This window comes from Xyrauchen texanus, chromosome 33, assembly GCF_025860055.1.
Source record: "Xyrauchen texanus isolate HMW12.3.18 chromosome 33, RBS_HiC_50CHRs, whole genome shotgun sequence".
NCBI classification, from domain to species: domain Eukaryota; kingdom Metazoa; phylum Chordata; class Actinopteri; order Cypriniformes; family Catostomidae; genus Xyrauchen; species Xyrauchen texanus.
In genome coordinates this window covers 26,461,992-26,482,878 of record NC_068308.1, presented here as the reverse complement: position 1 = coordinate 26,482,878, position 20,887 = coordinate 26,461,992, and the positions used below count along the sequence as shown (strand labels likewise).

The 20,887-nt window shown below is 34.5% G+C and overlaps 2 protein-coding genes across 7 annotated transcripts in view; one reads left to right on the top strand and one right to left on the bottom strand.

Moving 5' to 3' along the window:
• cd37 (CD37 molecule) overlaps positions 1 to 13,317 on the top strand; it is a 13,693-nt gene extending 376 nt beyond the window's left edge. The window contains exons 2-10 of one of the 2 annotated variants that reach the window (XM_052103065.1): positions 7,199 to 7,260; positions 7,942 to 8,009; positions 8,321 to 8,384; positions 8,505 to 8,635; positions 10,315 to 10,389; positions 10,481 to 10,588; positions 10,722 to 10,904; positions 10,992 to 11,075; positions 12,608 to 13,317. In XM_052103065.1, the coding sequence (XP_051959025.1) occupies positions 7,944 to 8,009; positions 8,321 to 8,384; positions 8,505 to 8,635; positions 10,315 to 10,389; positions 10,481 to 10,588; positions 10,722 to 10,904; positions 10,992 to 11,075; positions 12,608 to 12,679 (783 nt within the window). In that variant the 5' untranslated portion in view covers positions 7,199 to 7,260; positions 7,942 to 7,943 and the 3' untranslated portion in view covers positions 12,680 to 13,317. Of the gene's footprint in view, positions 1 to 7,183; positions 7,261 to 7,941; positions 8,010 to 8,320; positions 8,385 to 8,504; positions 8,636 to 10,314; positions 10,390 to 10,480; positions 10,589 to 10,721; positions 10,905 to 10,991; positions 11,076 to 12,607 lie in introns of those variants that run through there. The other variant, XM_052103066.1, reaches the window with a different exon arrangement.
• LOC127626930 (galanin peptides-like) lies at positions 3,870 to 20,887 on the bottom strand. Of its 5 annotated transcripts, none has more exons than XM_052103070.1 (6): positions 20,619 to 20,887; positions 4,858 to 4,941; positions 4,714 to 4,768; positions 4,517 to 4,603; positions 4,205 to 4,258; positions 3,870 to 4,094 (listed from the first exon to the last, which is right to left on the bottom strand). In XM_052103070.1, exons 1-6 carry the CDS (start codon positions 20,625 to 20,627, stop codon positions 4,048 to 4,050), a joined length of 336 nt encoding a protein of 111 aa, XP_051959030.1. In that variant the 5' UTR covers positions 20,628 to 20,887; the 3' UTR covers positions 3,870 to 4,047. The 5 variants fall into 5 exon arrangements, with proteins under 5 accessions (XP_051959030.1, XP_051959032.1, XP_051959031.1 ...); XM_052103072.1 differs by lacking the exon at positions 20,619 to 20,887 and adding an exon at positions 9,273 to 9,543; XM_052103071.1 differs by lacking the exon at positions 20,619 to 20,887 and adding an exon at positions 5,667 to 5,762.

The following is a 20,887-nucleotide window of genomic DNA, read 5'->3' as shown; positions in this document are numbered from 1 at the left end:
GCAACAAACAGTAATTGTGTGCAATCGGTGTTAATTCAAAAACATGTATGTTTAAAAAACAAGTATGCGTTTCCCTAATCCTTTCATTTCGAAATCTCTTCCAGTAATGCAATCCACGTGCAGTGGCAGGAGTGCTTAGGAAGGAGAGTCCTAAGAAAGTCTCAAGAAATCGTTTGCGTAAAAGTTGTAATGAAGCATCACGGGTCCCCTCGCATGCCGTCCACTGACCAGCATGGGCATGTTCATAGTGATCTCCTTTATATATATATATATATATATATATACAGTAAGTCGGAATGGAGCTCAAACGCTCGAGGGAAGGAGAAAAGTCGTTCTTTGTTTTCCAAGTTTGCTGAGACATTTCAGACGGGGCATCGAACTCTTTACTCTTTACCCTCACATTCTAAAAGATGCTGAAGATGATAATAATGCCAGACCAATTAAAATATATAAGTAATCTCTAAAATGCTGCTCTTGCCTCAAAATGACAAGTAAAATACAATGAGTGATTTATGCGCTACAAGATTAAACCATGATTGGTTGTGCGGAGGCAGAAATAATTAACGGAATATTCCAGGTTCAATACAAATGAAGCTCAATCGAGAGCATGTGTGGCATAATGTTGATTACCAAAAAAAAAAACAAACAACCGAGGTTACAGTGATGCTCTTACGATGGAAGTGAATGGTGCCAATGAGGGTTTAAAGGCAGAGATGTGAAGCTTAAAATGTAGCCTACTAAAAGCACTAACATTAATTATTCTGTTAAAGCTCGTGTATTATTTAATCTGTAACGTTGTTTAAATTGTAATTTTTACAGGTTTTTTTAGGGTTTCATGATTTGTTGACATTACATCGTCATGGCAACCAAGTTGTAAATTGTATAAACATGCATATTGTTTATGTTTTGTGGTTAAACTTTTGAAACAGTGAGTATTTGAATGTTTATGGGTTGGCCCCATTCACTTCCATTGTAAGTGTCTCACTGGAACCCAGATGTTAACTTTTTTTAAAGAAAAGGAGGGACAAGTCAAAATAATTTTTGAGGTAATGAATATTATGCCACAAATGATGTCGTTTGAGATAAACTTGTATTGAACATGGAATATTCCTTTAAGCAAAAAGTAAAATGCAAAGAAAGGGAGAAAATTATAAAATAAAATGCACAAGAAATTTAAACATTTTGTCTAGCTATTAAAAAGAACCTATCAATATGCTTACCAAGGGCCCATGAGACTCTACAATTTATTCCTAATCAGATGCTTAGCTACACAACGGAGAACCACAGGAATTGAATATGAATACAATGCATCCTGTGAAGACTGATTGACTGTTTTTGCAAGTCAAGTCATTTCAAATTTCACAGAACCTTGGGTATGAAGTGATATAATGATGTTAACTTGGACTGTTTGAGACTAATTGCTGCATTACTGTAAAGAAAGGGTCAATTGATCTTGAACAAATATGATTAACTCAAAAAGGGTTCATCAAGGTAGATTGTGTTATTCCTGTCTATACCTGTGTATGTCAGCCTTCATGACATTTGTTACCTCAGTTTTATTGATTTCCAGTTATACTAATTTAAGTCTTTGGGGACCAGGTCGCTTAGTGACGTGCCCAGTTCAATCACTGGACCTTTCAACGTATAATGGGACCTGTCAAGGAAACCATCTGGGGTTTTTAGCAACCGCTGCAGACACTTTCATTCTTGGTAGCAGTGGCATTAAAGTGATCCAAGTCCTGCTGAGCAGTTAAACATTCTCATTGAACTTGGATGTCTTATCAGTTCTAACTCAGGCTCACAGCCACTGTGGAGTAGATGACAGACTGTCCATCATGTTAGTAGTCTTTGCAAGTTAATTAATGGTCTTGCTTTTAAATCGTGGTATACTCTCTGACCCTGTGTTAAAGGGCGAATATTGGATTATTGTGGTGTCCGGAATTGACCCTAAATCCTTTAAAACAAACAAAAAGTATAAAACATCTTACTTTTTTTTTTTTTAGAGTGGTATTTTTTGACAAATATGCTGCTGTTTTATTTGTATTAATTTTTTTTGTTTGTTTTGTTTAGCTTATCTTGCATTTATCAAATGCAAAAAAGCTTAATGCAACAATAGGTATTATAAATATCTGACGTAACCTTTACAAGTCTAAGCAGTGAATATTGAGCTGAAGGTGTAATAGAGAAAGCTGAGAAATTTTGTAAACACAGTGATTGCCAGACAACCTTTTCCAATACAGAACCATTGCACACAGTCCATGGTTGGCCTTTTAGAGCATCTACCGCAAAGATGAAAAATGTCAGCCTTTCAGGAAAAGATTGCTTGAAATCTCATTATCTTGTGAATTCCTGTTGACTTAATGAAAGGATACAAATCAATCATGGGGTGATGATTTCTTTGATGAGGAAACTGTGAAGGAGTAACACTAGATGCTATTTCAGGAAATTCCATTCATGATGAGTGGTATAGATGCTGACTATGAGTATAAAGGCTTTAGTATGGAAGTGATGATTGATGCAGTCAGAGGCTGTATTTGTTGTGGATATAATGTTTGAAATGGTACTTGGAAAAATGTTATGAGCTCAGATGTTGTGCCAGAAGCTTCCTTCCTGTGTTCCTTCCTGTTTCCATCACTATGCAGGAAATGGGCAGCCATCCTCCCAGGGACCCCATCTGCCCCTCAAGCCCAAATAGCCCATTCCCATCTGCCTCATTTTGCCCCCCAGCTTTCTTCTAATCTCTGTCTGTATATAAAAAGCTGCATTGCAACTTCTTTAAGTTGCATGCATCAAAGTTGAAAGTGTACGGTCACTGTTGAAATAACTAGAAAATAAACTTGTGCTCAGAGGCTGAGGCTAATTAGTAATATTTACTATAAATGATAATATACATTACATTCTGTGAGACATATTTTGTTGTTGCTTTTTAGTTTATTAATCTTTGTTAATGTTAGATAATAAAAATACAATTGTTCATTGTTAGTTTTTGTTTGTTCATAGTGCATTAATTCATGTTAATATATACAACTTTTGAAGTTAAAAATATATTACTATATATTGAAATTAACATTAACTAATATTAATAAATGCTGTAAAAGTATTGTTCATTGTTAGTTCATGTTAAGTAACGTTAACAAATGGAACGTTATTGTAAAGTGTTACAGAGGTATTTTTGAAATCCTTTTCACAATGACAGTGAGTTTTTAATATTTTTAACAAATTTAAGCTAGGAATTTGTGCTAGTAATTATTGTTAAATGAGAATTCATTATATGTGCATAATATGTCTTTTTGCTTCTGTCTAAGTAAGAGACAAATAAACTGCACTCAGCACAAATGTTCATAACCTCGAGCATCTGTACAGTTTATAATGACGTCGTTTCCTCTATCTGCCAGTAGATGGTGCCCAAGACTTACAACTTCTTTTTTGGATATCATTACAGAATTAAGCTATTTGACATGAAATTACATCTAAAGCACCTTGAGTCAGGGCATTGATTTTAGCAAAGCTTTGGAAAATTTTGCAATCTAGGAATCTGTTCTAATATTAATGTCATGATCCAATATCACTTTATTGCACACAGTCTCAAAACAAACTATAGCATACAAAGCTCCATGAGCTGAAAGGCTAGTATTATATTGTTTGTTGGTTTTTATTTTTTTTTTGGTTTTATAAAAAAAATAACTGAGACCATATTTCCCTTTTATCCAATGTGCTATGTCTCAGACTTTGTCCAGTTTATTTAAGGAAAGACATGGATAAAATAATAATAAAAGCATGTTTTGATAAATGGCACCTCAATACTCTTTTACATGGAACACATGTATAAAGCCTTTTCAATATTTGTCATAAACCACATCTTTATTTGAACTCTGTCAGAGGAAAAGTATGCATCAGTAAAGCATTGGTTCAGTAGTAATTATGGAGAGGAGAAATTAACAAAATCAGTGTGCAACATACAGTATTAAATAACAATAAATGAGATTAATTACTAAATTTTACTAGAAAGCCGCTATAGGTTAAAAAGAATGAAACTGAGATATTTTTTTATTCTTTCATGTGGCCACTGATGAAATCTTCAGTAATTCCCATTTCTGAAAGAGAAAAAAAAGAGACGAATGTTACATATTTTTCCCCCCCAGAAAATTAAAAGCATGACAAAAAATAAAAGGACACAAATCAATTAAATTATCATTTAATTCACCTTTTAATCGCAGATCTGCAAGATTACCCAGGAGTGAGAGAAGATATGAATCATCTATGGAGTGGGAAAAGAAAACAGATTCTGATTCATAAAAATACTAGCAAAAGTGTTTTGCCAATGAACATATTATATTCATAATTTTAAAATTGTGATTTCCAGAAAAGTCATGAAAATTAAAAACATCTTTAAAAATCCTGGAATTTTTTCAGTGAAAAATGTTGGTCTAGTTCTGCTTTTATTTGTACTTTGCAATGAATTTCAAGATTATTATTATTATTATTAAAAATCACAATAAATGCTTTAAAAACTGACTGTATGTTGGTAAATTAGTATGCTCATTCCAGACATCTCTTTTTCCCATTGTAGCTCTGTGTCTTACATTAAGACTTCTGTGAGCATCTGTAAGAGAACCACTTAAATATTAAAAAACTAAATTACAATAATGAATCTAAGATAAATTGTAGTTTAAATAAACTGTTGCAAAATTGTATCCACCGCTATGCACTTACAAGGTCCTAGTAGGTACCCAGCACTGTTTAGAGTCCAGCCCTTTTTCTCTGGAATCTGTGGGGATAACAGAGAGACAAACAAATAGATGAAGAAAAAGTAAGCATCCATTTGATGTGCTACAGAAGAGGTAATAGAAGTTGTACCACGAGGGTCATGCCATAGGTGCTTGAGAGATGTGCTGTAAAGACACAGAGTGAGACACAAAGTGCAGCATACCTCATCTTCATCTGTGAAAGCAGACAAGAGTAACATTTATTCCATATCATTTCATTGTGAAGCAAACCATCTGATTTAAAAAGAATCCTTGGAGACTTCACATGTTAGTTTGGATGAGAGTCACATTAATCATAAAAGATTAAATTAATATGCAATATAAAAAATTAAGATTCACCAGTGTGACTTGATAAACATGTATGATAAAGTGAAAGCAAAACTAATTAAACATAAAATCTTGATGAAATAATTAAAATATGTACATTCACTCTCCCTTTCGTCTAGTGGACTGCTGACAGCTTCAACAACATATCTCACATAGCTGTAAAATATACTCAACAACACAAAACAGACTAATGTTATTTGGTCATGTTATGGTTTAATAAATAATTTATGCTCAAATTAAGTTTTTAAGTTGCAGTTTACCATACTGTGTAAAATCAGTTAAGTATGCTTTGCTATTTTTGTTTATTATTATTTCATCTCCCCTAATTGCAATAATTAAATTGTGTAAACATTTGTATTGTTTGTATAAACATACAACTGTTGTATAAATCAAAGTTGTATATATCAATATAAAAAGATGCATGATTCACCTCATGCTGTGGTGAATCCTGAAAACAGTAAAATAGGAAACATATAAATAAATATACTATAATATTTAGTAAAGCAGAAGATGTGAAGTGCATTAAACTTGTTTAACAATACAGCAACAACACATAACACAAATAATGCTTACCTTATTCAAAACCTGTTGATTATAAATAACAAAAACAATCTGAAATCCAGACAAATATTTACTGTCTGTTACCCTTTATTCCGCTCAGTATAAAACTGCAACACACTTCAAAATACAGCTTTACTGCTGGTATATATATGTGTACTGTGTGTGTGTGTGTGTGTTGTGTGTGTGTGTGTGTGTGTGTGTGTGTGTGTGTGTGTGTGTGTGTGTGTGTGTGTGTGTGTGTGTGTGGGCGGGTTTGAGTGGTTTACGTTGTCATCTTTTTAGGTTATAAACCGGTAATTACAAGGATATTATGCTATAAATGTGGTTGAGGACATTTCTAGTGTCCCCATACTTCAAATCATTTAAAAAAACATACTAAACTATTGTCTTTTTTGAAAATGTAGAAAGTTTTTTTGTGAGTGTTAGGTTTATGGGTTGTGTCAGGTTTAGGGGATAGAATCTATAGTTTGTGCAGTATAAAAATCATTATTTATTACATAACAACATATCTATCTATCTATCTATCTATCTATCTATCTATCTATCTATCTATCTATCTATCTATCTGTCTGTCTGTCTGTCTGTCTGTCTGTCTGTCTATATATCTGTCTGTCTGTCTCTATGTCTGTCTGGCATTATTGAAATCCATTTCAATTAATGATGCTTTTCTCCATTTAATAACAGTCCTTTGCCCTAGATATAATTACCACACCTACTGCTCCTTACAGTCCATTAACAAGGACACCCTAAAACACTCCACATAATTACCTTCCACTATTTGTGCTGCACTGTGCTATAGCTGCATTTTGGGCGGGAATGGGGGTAAAACAATATACCAGGAAACATGTTTAAAAAGGGAATGATAGCTGAAATTTCTGCACCTGTGGGAGGCATAATAGTGACCTCAGATGAATTAACCCTGATCTCTGCCCCTTTGTTCCATATTTTGTAATTTTCACACACTCAACCAATCTTAGGAGCAGGGGTAAGCTCTTACATCTGAGGTCATTTCTTTAGTACCTTCTCAGAACAGTATCATCGATATCCTGACAGCAGAAATCTAGGGCACAAATTTAAATCAAGTGCAAACTGAGAATGCATAGAAAAAACAGATTATAGAGTTACTTTTCATAAATGTCAAATCTTTTGAATGTTGTAAATCTGGCAGAATAAGATGTATAATGTCTGAAAACTTCAAAACATAAAAATATATATATATATATATATATATATATATATATATATATATATATATATATATATATATATATATATATACTATAAATGCATTTTAATGTGTATGTACATGGTATTTTAAATTAAATGCTATTAACTCAGAATGTCTTTAAAAACTATGAGTCTGAGACAAGGGCTCGAAAGATAATGGAGACTGATATTTTATTTATGATGGTGTTGTGTACACCAGCTTTTTACCGAAGGCTTCTATGATGCTCAGATCACAGGCTAGAGCTCTGAGGCAATATAACGAATCAGAATGAAGTATTATAAATATTTATGCAAAGTTTTTTTTGCATTATCTGAAGTGATCTGAAAGATTTCCTTTATCCAACGTGTCACCCATCTGACTTTATCCAGTTTATTTAAGGTAAGTTCAAAGTCTTTATTTCTTTGGTGAACATTGTTTAATTTATGCTAGCATTTTAAGGCTTTTTTATTTTAAATGCCACTTATATGATGATTATGTAGAAACATTGTATATTTGAGAGGCTTCTGCCAGGAGAAGCCAGTTATTTACTGTAAATAGAGGTTTTATTACACAAATGGTATATGTTATCATAGCATCTAAGGTCACTTTTTCTACAGTGAAAAGCGGAGAAATTTACAAATCTCTGGCAGTTTTTACTGGTGAACAAGAAAGTTTAATTTACGGAACTGCCAAAGGACATATTCTCATATTTTCATCACAGCAAACAAAGCACTTTTGTCCAATGTGCTAGCTAGTGCTTGAATAGTTAATGGAATACTTGTGTAAAATGATAGCCTTGGTTTTGTTAAAGTAGGCAAGGAAATACGAGAATATGAGAGACTTCCTGTAGCCTGCTCTTCTTTCGTGTTTAGAAGGAGAGCAGGGGGTTATTCTGAAATATCTATCTGTACACCAAAATAGTGTAAACAAATAAATTACAAAACTGTTTTCAAAGACAAAAGCTCTAGGGGATAAAAAACTGTGATGTGTGAATTTTTTAATGATTCTTTTAAAATTGACATTTCTGTATAGATTTTTACAGGATATATGTTTTATATATATGTCTTTTTGTGCTCACAGATATGGCATCTGAGTGCTGTCTCAGTCTCACCAAATACTTCCTCTTTCTCTTCAACCTGATATTCTTTGTAAGTTGCTTACATTATGAGTCAAAAATGAAATACAACATTGTTTAATATACACACTGAGATCATAAAACTCATTATATATGTCACTTGGTAGATTTAATGTCACAGTGAAATATTTTGCTTGCTTTTCATATCATATATCTTTTATGATTGCATTCATACATCGTGTCATTTTGTTTAACTGTTTGCTATTAGCCAAAACCTTTACATTTCCCAGTGTGGCATATAATGTGTAATACATGATTTTAACAATGTACATGTCAGATTTCTGTTGGACTTTGATCTTTTAATAGAATCTATACGTCTCCTAGCTTTTAGGATCACTCCTCCTATCTCTTGGATTATGGATACAGTTTTCAGAGACAAGCTTTTTCAGTGAGTTTCATATTTTTTGTTCATGGAAATCATCAATAAGTTTGTGTTGATTACTTTGTTTATTAGTGATCATATATTTTATATTGTGATCTATTAAAGCATTGATTCCATGTTTTGCAGTACCCTCCCCTCCCTACATTTCTAGCTCTCTTTACTCCTGCTTGCTGATCATCAGTGGCTCTGTGACTATGACATTAGGCTTCATGGGTTGTCTGGGTTCTCTGAAGACTGCCAAATGTCTGCTGGCAATTGTGAGTTGTTGGAGAAACAAAACTTGATGGGATTTTATGGGCACTAAAATAGTAACCTCATGCTCTTTTTTTAGAACCTGGGATTATATATATATATATATAATATATAGTTTATTTCTAATTTATTTTTAATTTAATTTTAATTGTTTTAATTTTACTGTTAGTTTTAGTTTTGTTTTTCTTTGTTTTGGATTAGTTTTAATTTTGCAGTATATGAATTTATAATGCACTTAAACATTAAATTACATCTTTTAAAAGAATATTCCGGGTTCAATACAAGTTAAGCTCAATCAACAGCATTTGTGGCATAATGTTGTTAACCGCAAAAAGTATTTTGACAATTTTCTTACATTTATTTTTTAAAGCATGCAGTAACCCCCTTACAATGAAAGTGAAAGGGGCCAATTTTGGCAGGTTTAAAGGCAGAAACGTGAAGCTTATAATTTTATAAAAGCATTTACATAAATTCTTCTATTAAAACTTGTGTAATTTTTGATTTGTAAAGTTGTGTAAATCATTGTATTTACTGTCGTTTTAGGGTTTTAGGGTTTATGGCGTAACATTGTCATGGCGACGAAGTTCTATAATTAGCTGTAACCAATGTGCTCCAAGTCCTCGTGGTAGCATAGTGACTCACCTCAATCCGGCTGGTGGAGGACAAACCTCAGTTGCCTCCGCGTCTGAGACCATCAACTCTCGCATCTTATCATGTGGCATCCTATCACTTATCATTTTTGAGCGCATTACCACCACAGCTTCCACACACCACTCACCACGTGCCACACCAAACCACATTATAGCGATCACGAGGAGATTACCCCATGTTACTCTACCCTCCCTAGCAACCGGGCCAATTTGGTTAGTAGACCTGGCTGGAGTCACTCAGCACATAGCCAGCGTCTTTTCCACTGAGCTACCCAGGCCCCGATTTTTGCTTTTTTTAAAGAAAAGGAGGGGCAAGTCCAAAGAAATATTTGTTGTAATCAACATTATGCCACAAATGCTGTTGGCTGAGCTTAACTTGTATTTGTAAATAGATTTAAAGTCATATAAAATGAGGTTATACGGTGACTTATATAACTTTTTTTGCTAATAATTTGTTTTCCCTCCATGAAACCGATAAACAAAGAAACTTGCTGAACAACAGTAATTTTAGTTGCAGTTGCTGTGGCAAGAATATCTTTATTGGCAGGATAAGTCAATCAGAATTGAGAGAAACAATGAAGATAATTGTTGAGAAATCTCAAAAATCTGGCCTTGATTTTTAAGTTTTCTCAACTATTTATTTTTTACAGTGTGTATTGAACCTGGAATATTCCTTTCAATATGTTTAACACCAATACATTTCTCATTATCTAGAGTCATTTCATTCTTAATGAAGATTTTTGTAAAATTAGTTAACATACTGTAATAGTAAAATTTTAGTTAAGTTTAATTTTCAGTTATTAAAATGTATTTTAATTTAGTTAAATGTTTTCCTGTCATGTTAGGTTTTATTTTAGATAACAAAAATGTTACATACAGTTTTTGTTTTTGTTCACGTTAGTGATAATAACCCCCCAAAATACCTCTTGGGAGTTGTAGGAAGAGCTACGCCCTATTATTTTTTATACAACAATGAGTCTATCTGCTCCACTGAGCTGTAACAGTATGCTAAAATGAATTTTGTTTATCTGCAGTATTTTATTCTTCTGACGGTTCTTCTTGCGGCTCAGATAGTGGGTGGGGTTCTTCTCTACACACAGAAAACTGAGGTAACTCAAGCATGATGATCAGAGCTGAATCAGATTAAAACATGAGCAATAAATATAAGACTTGTTTTTGTTCACTGCTCTTAATTATTAGTTGGACGGTTCACTAAGGCAGCACACTCTTGATCTAATACAGTCATTTGGAAAGAATGATTCCAGTCTCCAGGGTTTTGAGAAGACTCTTGAGTACATTCAGTGGGAGGTGAGAGACATAACACATTACAGCACACTGCAGTACATGTCAAAATATGTGCTTATATTTTGATATGATGTGACCTTGAAAGCTGTTTCTTTAAAGATTACACTGGATCATCTTAAGCATTATATCTCTGCAGACCAAATGCTGTGGCTGGGATGGTAAAGAAAACTGGGAACAGAGAGGCCTTATACCCTGTTCTTGCTACTACACTGTCAATGCCACTGTCAACGTGACATATGAAAACCAAGCTTTAGAGGCATGCAGCCCATGTCCTGCAAATGTTTCCTTTTCAAACCACACATGCAGCATTCATAAGAAGGTACAACTTCACAGACACTGCTTCCGGCCTGCAATTTGCAAATGATGTTTCAAAATACTTGTCCAATCTCTTCTTTCTCTCACCAAGGGGTGCAGTGATGGAATAAAAAAATGGCTGGATGAAAATCTTATCTTCATCTTGGTTGCCATTTTGGCCATTGCTGTGGTGGAGGTAAGGTAGCAGAGTTGTCATTAAACACGTTAGACCCAATTTGCTAACAATTGTAAACTTTTTTCTGTACAAACCTTTAGTTGACGAGTATAAAGAATAATGGGAGGAAATAACAGTCTTGCCTACAGCTTTGTTGTAAACTCCTGGACTATTTGCTGTCATATGTCTCATAGTGTCTTCAGTGGATATGCCTCATGTCTTACTTTTGCCTTAATCACACCCACCGATGCTGCCCTAGAGAGTCACATGGCAGCCATGTTCAGTTATCCAGGTCTCTGTTTGTGAATAGTGTGTCTGAGTGGTTCAGTGTTGCATGGACAATTACGATACATTAATGCATGGTGCTTGGTGTGAAAAAAGGCATTTGTTACCATCTAATCAAAAACAGAATTGCTTTTAGAGGAATAATGCTGTGGGCACAGATATCCGGTACTATATTAGTGATAGACCAGTTTCCCAGGATTTTCAGTAGTGTGTGGATGTTTTAAGTTTTCATTTTGTTTTGTTTTGCTTTGCTTTGTGCTCAAAATGTGCAAAGGCCTCCATCATAATTTATTTTAATTTTTCATCCCTCAAAGAGATTTCAGTGTGGAATACTGGCAAGGTATATTTTGTTTGTACTGTTGTAGTTGTTCCTAATGTAGCTGTGTTCAATCTGACAGCCCTCTACATTACGATTAAATCACTCGCATATGCAACCACATTTCGTGCTGTTAATAGCCACTGGCTAGTAAATGTTCAGATTTCACTAACCAGTGATGGAGTTGTATAGAGGTGAAGAACTTGAGCACAGCGATTTGTGTCTGAATAAAAATCTGGCGTTTAAGAAGCTGAATTCAGCCTAGACTTTTACTGCGTGCTGTGTCTCGTGAGTTTAATAAATGTGTAAATATACTGTAAATATTTAATTTATTTAAATCTATTCAGGGGTTTTTACAAAACCTAATGTTTTTACATGATACGTTTGACATATATGATTTTTATAATACAATTATTAAATGATTGTTATATGCGGAATTCTATTTTCAATATTATGTTCCAAACTTAAAATGTGTATGACATTTTTAAACAGTGAAAACAGCTTGTACCATTACTATAATAAATGCAATTTCATGACATATAAATTGATAGAATGTGAAATTTCACTTTTTAAAAAAGCTAAAATGTGATTTAAATGATAAAAAGCGAAATATGAATTAAAATGTACAATCTCGCAAACTAAATCGCTTGTAGTCTTATATATGAATACATGTGAAGATGACCCCTTCGCAGTTTGCTTAATATCTTTTTCAGTTTTCAGTTGCATTATGCTGAAAACAATAATTTACTAGCCAATGGTAATTCTTCTCGAAAATAGTCCGTAGAGGGTTGTCTGATCTCCTAGTTTGTGGTGAGACGGTGTGAATATTGTTTCCCTGGGGTTTGTTTGTCCCAATAATTTTGCAATGTTTGACAGGAATTATTAATTAAGTGCATTTACAGAGTTAGATATTATAGTATGATGTTAATTCATACTTCTATCCTTTTTGCAGATATGTGGTATGGCCCTTTCGATGTGTCTGTATAAAGAGACAGCAGTGGATTACAACACAATTTTTCACTGAGATGACCAGGATCACTGAGGGAAAAGCATCAAAAATATTTTTCTTAATTTATACATCTGGTGTTTGCTTATTGTGTCATTTTTTAAGAGAGAAATGTTTTTCTGAACAGTATTTGACATTTTTTATTTGGATTTATTGATTTGTTACTTTTAGAGTTTTTGTTATTGTTGTTGATGTTATGGTGCGTGTTACATGTTTCTTTCTAGTATGTGTTTATGAAAAATAAAAGCATACTCAACATTTGCTTATATCTTGATTCTCAAAATAGTTGCGTTTTACTGAGATTGAACTGTGGAGTCGCTGTTACTGGGAATTGCCTTATTTGTTCCTTTTGAGAGTTTGCTTTAGCTATTTGGTAAGAAAGGACTGGGTGCATCAGGGTGGGACAGTGTAACATTTCACCATTGTTGTGCACAAAGAAATGACCTCAATATTGTGGCAAAGTGTGAGATGTTGTGCTCATAAACATGTATTGTATGTCTAAGATTTTTAAAATATTTGTCCTTAAACATATAATCATTTCTGTTCCAAGTGATTGGCTAAAATTGTTGTGGTTTGTGATACGATTTGCTTCTATTACAGTTAAACTATAATTTTCACATAAAACTGTAATTGTAAATGTAATAAAACTGTTCCTAAAGGCAATAAATAACAATTACAATTTAAAGTTTGTTGTTTGGCAGTATTTCAGTGCATTTTTTAAATCCAAATTTCTAAATCATTTGGGGAAAATTACAGAAGATACTTGATACCCATGAGCAAGTATTTGTATCATCAGGGCAGGAGGAGGACACTTGTTATCAGGTATATATATCAACTGTGTAGCCTACAGTTGATCTCTCAACTTTAATCCTTGAGCAACATTGTCTAAGAAGGTAAGAGACATAATATCATGTAAGACCATTTTTATGATATAACTGGATTTTATTTAATAACTTTAAAAAGTTTTCTGTTTGCCTTTAATGACTCACTGCCATTCATGTTTATTAGATTGATATAAAGCAAAATGATGGCATCCCGCACACTGGTTCTGATTATGTTTTTAGGTGTCCTCTGCGGTGAGTGGAAGAAAAGTTGTTTCTTTTTTTAAGTATTTCCATGTAATACTATTACAGTGAACTGGATATGCTTTTATATAGAAATATAAAGTATCTGGGTCAGAATCATAGCAGAAGGAATACAGAAGAGCACTATATAATGAAGCTCAGAAGCCTTTACTATAAGTTTACTAAGTTTCTCTTCAAATTTGCCAATAACATTTACAACGAGGCAAGGCAAGTTTATTTATATAGCACATTCAATAAACAATTAATTTAAGGTGCTTTGCATAATAATTATTAAGAAAATACGAGATACATACAAAACAATTAAGAAAAATAAATGAGAATAAAAAGTATTACGATAAATTGAAAAAAAATATTTAACTGAATTAAAAAAGAAAAGAAAAAGGACTTTTCTCAGTCAGTAAATGCACAGATGTGTTTTCAGTCCGGATTTGAATGTTGCTAATGTTGGAGCACATCTGACCTTTTCTGGAAGCTGGTTCCAACTGTGGGTGGCATAATGGCTAAAAGCTGTTTCACCTTGTTTTGACTTAACTGACTTAATCCTAATGATTTGAGAGGTCTGTTTATATTCAACAAGCATATCTGTAATGTATTTAGGTCCTATAGGCTATTAAGTAAGATTTATAAACTAGTAATAGTACCTAAAAACAATTCTAAAGTCAACATAAAGTATGGCTTTTTAAAATTGTGTGTTGTGGCTCTCATTAGTTGCGCAGGCACTGAAATGTAACTACTGCCAGAAGATTGACAAAGAGAATCCCACCTGTGACCAACTAGAGGAGAGAGAATGCACCGTTGGCCTCAACAACTGCATCAAGATCACAATGATTGCGCCAGCCTGTAAGTTGATCTTATTCTTTTCCTTAAATTCCAAAACAGATAAAAAGTGGCACAGTTTTACTTATTTTTAACTACTATTATTGCAGAATGCAGCTCATTTGTACAAGTCATCTGAGATACAGCCCAAAGACTATTTGGTGTTAAAGTTAATATTAAAATACATCTCAACCATAAAATGATCTATACTCCAATAAAAGACTCATGATACAATTATGAATGTTTTCCAAACCAATTTGAGAGCCTTTTGTCAAAGCTGTTGTATGTGTGTTTCTTTTTGTAGATGGTGAGGTGCGCAGATGTGCCAGTGATAAGGAGTGTTTTGCTATGGTGCCTCAACAGGTGGATAAACACTGCTGCAGCACAGACCTCTGCAACTAATCTGCTCCATCAGCTGCATATATGTATCTCACAGTGTGATCTGTGATTACTTAAAATGCTCAAAACATAACATTATCCAAATTTTAATGGTCTTTATTTAATATGTTATGTTATGAGAGATATTAAAATAAATAAAATGTGACTAGCAAAAGAAAGCAGTAATGATGTTACTTTGTTGTTTATGCACATTTTAGCTGCAAAAAATGTAAACTTAAATGTGGTAACATATAAGTTATCTAGTTCAAGTCAAAAATATTTAACATCACGGAATCAACCTGAAGACATTATGTTACACCAGGTAAACTAATTTTAAGGGTTAGATCAGGTAGAAATAGCTTCTTAAAGGGATAGTTCACCCAAAAATGAAAATTATCTCATAATTTACTCACCCTCATGCCACCCCAGATGTGTAGGACTTTATTTAATCTGCAGAACTAAAAAAAAAAGAATAATTTTTAGCTCTGTAGGTCCACACAATGCAATTAAATGGTGATCAGGCCTTTGAAGATCCAAAAAGCACATAAAGGCAGCATAAAAGTAATCCATACGACACCATTGGTTTAATCAATGTCATCTGAAGTGATCCAGTTGGTTTTCGCTTCACTGGATTGCTTTGCAAGACATTGATTAAACCACTGGAGTTGTACGGATTACTTTTATGCTGTATTTATGTGCTTTTTGGACCTTTAAAGAACTGATAACCATTTCATTGCATTGTATGGACCTACAGAGCTGAAATATTCTTCTAAAAATCTTTATTTGTGTTCTGCAGAAGAAAGGAAGTCATACACTTCTTAGATGGCAAATGATGAGAGAATTTTTTATTTTTGGGTGAACTATCCCTTTAAGGTACAAACTAATTGACCCATTTTTTTGTCAGAAAGACAGAATGTAATTTGCACTACTACACTATTATGAGGTTTGAAAAGAATAACAGTTGAACACTGCAGTAAAAAAAGCATTGTCAGCATTCACACAAAGTGATATGGACTCTCAAAAAAAACGGCTTCTCACCCACCCAGCCCACACAAAAATGCCTGACGCAGAAACACCCTACAGAGTCAAAAAGTAGGTTGGAACCATTTTCTTATCTACTTTAGACATCAAACACATTTCTGGTCATGGTTTATGTAAGGAATAATTGACGACGGGCCGTTGAATTATTAGAAAAATAATGCACACCCGGGGTGGTAATGCGGTCACGACGTGATTTATGTTCACCATAAATATTAAAATTTACTTCCGGAAAATCAAAATAGTCTGTAATTTTTTTTCCTCTTGAAGTTGAAGTGGATTTGTCGCTGTCACTTCTTGTTATGAATTGTATCCTATTTTCCGTTATTACAGTTGACTACGCGAAGTGATATGGAACTGTAATGCGGTCAAGACCTGCCTGGAACTACTTTAGCCATGCGTTTCCCTGAAAACAATTGCACACCTTAGAACGTTCTCAACCAATCAGAATCAAGCATTCAACAGCCCTGTAGTATAATGCAAAGTAACATTCCAAATTCCAAACAGAATCATTTTTTAATAAAAAATAAAATAATAAAGTTGATCAGTTGAGTAAGTTATGGGGAAGCATTTCAGACAAAAAAGTGTATGCCATAATTTATAAATCGATGCATTACAGGCACTTGTGTTCTAAAAAGTCTTTTGTTAGGCATTACAGAGATAGTGGCCTATGGCGTAGAGACAGAACAGAAAGCTTGTAATAATGGCCACGGCAGATATAAACAGTAGCGCATAGACAGACATTCGCTTCTCTGCTGCTCCACGGACAACACACTGATGTACTGCACATCCGTGAAAATCTTTTGCATCACAATGGTATGATTTGTCAGTCAATTTAGGCAGAACCCAGCAGAGCAAAACGTACACAAATAAAATCTCCACAGCAAGCCGCAGCATCACACTGAACAGGTACACCAGCACACTAGTTTTGCTCTTGTGGAAGTCTATCATCATTCGCCCACCAACAGTTATGGTGGGATCAATGGCAACCCCTTGCTCACCCTGAGATGCCATTTCTCTCTCCTTCTTCTTCAGGAATGATGATCGAATATGGAAGGAGAAAAGCTCCATGAAAAGAACTGAGAGCACAAGAAGGATGAAGAGAAAATGCCAAGCCATCACTATAGCACTGTCAAAGTGTGTATTAAAACAGGCTTTGGTGCAGATGGCTATGGTGGTGTTACAGAGGAAGTCTTCATTCACGGCTTTCCAGGGAAATTGGGCCAAAAAGATGGTCACTAGACGGATACAGAGCAAGCCAAACCACATGCTGCGACCTTTATAGGTGGCGGTGGAGTCCACTGCAGTGCGGAGGATCGGGATGAGCCCAGTAACTATAGCTGCCATCGCTCTCTTGGGTGCCTTTGTAGTCTTCTGTCTCAGATATGGAAGAATTTAATTGCAATATCAGAACTAAAGTCAAATTGAGAAATGTTGAACTTTAAGCTTTGACTCGCAGTTCTCTAAATTTACACTAACCCATAACAATAATTTTGTAAGTATAACTTAATGTAAATATGTTGACTTCTATCTCAGATATGGACATTTTAAGTTTAAAGATAATTAAAGTTAAACTGAGAAATTGCACCAATAACAGTATTTATTATGGATAAAATAAAATAGAAATTGACCCTTGAGGTAACAAAATGTATATATAAATGCTTTAATATTTTGATACAACATTAACGCATAAATTCAAAATAACAGTGTGGCTTTACCTTGAATTAAAGTTTCTTTGGGCAATGAAGGTTTTGTTTGTTTGTCCAACAATGATTATGTTGTTATTCTGAGCTTCACTCAATATATATAGTCATCTAAACTGTAAGCATCATCAAAAATGGTTTCTCACACTTTTAGCCACTCAAATCTTACAACGGATCTATTCTTCCAAACCAGGTTAAGTGCAAGATCTCAAATTATAATGTTTCCCTAAAACCATAATATCTATATTACATAGATATAGATTAACCATTTAATATAAATTTATATGGTTAGATCACCCAAATATGAAAATTAATTTTTTCACAAATGTGTATGACTTTCTTTGTGCTGAACACAGGTGAAGATTTCTAAAAGAATATCTCAGATCTGTAGGTCCATAAAATGAAACTGAATGGTGACCAGAACGCCAAAATCTCCAAAAAGGCGAAAAGGTCATCATAAACATAATCCATTAGACTCCAGTGGTTTAATCAATATTTTCTGAAGTGATCCAGTTGGTTCTGGGTGTGCCGCACAAGCCCTCAAAAGTGAAGCCAAAACGTCTCGATCGCCCCCCGGTGACTGGTCCTAGTATAGGTCATAAACCCCGTCTCCCCAAGTTATTCAACGGGACGTGAGACCAAAATAAACAATTAAATTACAATTCACATATCTTTTTTCCAAAGATAGTTTCTGTCATTTACTGTAGTTTCTATCACGTTGATGTAATTTCAAGTGTTTGTTTTCAAAATAAGTTTGTTTTTTGATGCTATAAAAATAGTGTTGTGACATCATGATTTACAGCTGTGATTGACAGGTTCTCTGAGCGAAGTAGTCACTGAAGCTTTTTCGCGGAGGACTGAGGAGATTGGAGCTTTAAATTGAATATCTAAATTTCTATAATTAATTATTTCACACCGTCATAATTCAAAAGTCAAAAGTGCAGGGGCGTGTGCTTGCGATTGATTCAGCCAGAGTGAGGGCAGGGCCTTGATTTCGCAGCTTTACTTCCTGCTCACTACTGCGCAGGTCTGGTCCTGAAATTGCAACTGTGCAGACTCAAGTCCCAAGATGTCAGCGCCATATCGGGACACCGGCGGCTTCAGTTCTCACCAATGGAAAAGAGCGAAGGGGCGTCGTCCATCTTTTTACAGTCTATGAACAGACCAAAATATTTAAAAAAAATTACTGGACATCTTGGCAGCAGTCTCCTTGGCGATCATGATTTCAAGCTTGATTACACTTCCTATAGCACCCTATAGTGCTCTGCACATGTGTCAAGCCCTAGGAAGTGTAATCATGTTTAAATCATGATTGTGCCTAGAAACTGCAATGACAAGGTGTACATTTAATGGGATAAGGTTTTTATCCCTTTATTTTATTTTTTTATATAAATTTTTTCCCCTTCATCACTTTACATCCCTCGAACATATTATTCCGGAAATTGTCTGTACACATGTATAGTATTATTATATTTTTTCTGTTATGTATTGTTACATGCAAACAGTTAATTATAATAAAAAAGTTTTTGTGTGATTTGCTGACTTTATCTCCTTTTTGGAGCTTTTGGAGTTCTGGTCACCACTCACACCTTTTTGGGTGAACTATCCCTTTATTGCACTAATGGATGAAATGTCTGTTTGTAAATGTTTATTGCTTGCCTCTTCTTAATAGGGATGCACCGATATGGAATTTCTGGTTCGATACCGATAACCAATAATTCACAGCTCATAGTGGCCGATTCCATTACCAATATTTAAAAAAATATATATATTTTTTTTTAATCACAACCTGGAACTGCTAGCTAATTCATTAAAAGCTTCTCATTTGAAAAATATGCCATGTAAAAGCTTGTAATTTGGACTTGCTGGCAGATGTAACATGAACCAGAAATGTGCTGATTTGCATGAGAAATAAATGACAATACACTTGCATATATTGGTTGGTGCCCATTTATATGAGAGTTTACGGTAATCCTGATGAATCCTGTCCTAAAAGAGAGAATAATTAACTTCAAACAGCTGTAATAGTGCATATAGCAAAAATGAGGCGATAAACAGCAAGTAACGAAAGATAAAACAACAAAATACACGATTCAAACCCTAAAATGTGTATACATGGTGTAATATTTATGATAGCAGCTAGACTATGTATGCAGCGCTAGTTGTATTTGGATGTATGCAAAGGTTTGTTGTGTATGTGTGCATCTCATTCACAGGCGCTCATCTGTGACAGTACCACTATTACGAAATGTGAACACAACAATCCTAATGTGAACGTAACATTATGCAGTTTGAATATAATGTTCTAAAAGTCTCAATTCGTAATATACAACAAGCACATTTGTTTCTCTCACAGTCTGGTGTTTGGGGTCTTGTTTAAAGGCCATTGCACACTGAGTCCGAAATTCGCATCCGAAATTTTCGCACGTTAAAAAAAAAATTCGACCTCACGTTATTTCAATCACGCTTGCACACTGCCTCCGAAACTTTCGTCCGTAATAAAAAAATTCGGATCGGGTTCGATTTTCTGCGTTTTTCGCATCCACAGCCAGCATTTTGAGAGGTTTTTTGACAAATCGGAGCCACCGTACAAGTGACCGGCAAAATCCAGAATGGCGTCTGACAAGTTGATACACTTCGTCTCGCAGCACAAAGTACTGTATGAAAAACAAAATGCGGATTACAAAAACACTGAATATGCGCAGTCCTTTCACTTTCGGTTTTCAATTCGATCAAGTGTATGTTCTCTCGATCGGAATAGAAAAGGAATAAACCTCCCCTTTCAATCAGATCGAAATTTCGGATCGATTTAGGTGTGATTGAGCAGCCAATTCGATTACTATTGTATTATTAGGGTACAAAATATAACCTGTATACAGCTGATCTGTCTGCCCAGCGCTTCTGCCGGCTGTGTGTGTGTGTGTGTGTGATAGCTACCTTAGACATACTGCCAGTCTCTGTTCAGGATCGATTGGCTCACGGAAATTTGTAGTCTTCTTTTTAATGTGTGGCTCCAGTATCGCTAGCAAAGCATCAAACTTTTCCACAGACATTCTGATTCTGAGGTAAATATTGAATCGCTCGGGATAATTTCGCAACTCCTTGATAAGGAGCTGAAACTCTCCTTCCTCTCGGCGCAATCTCAGGATTGGATGGACCCAATATTTCCTCTTTCTTTTTCTCTTTTAAAGAAGAGCGAGAGCAAC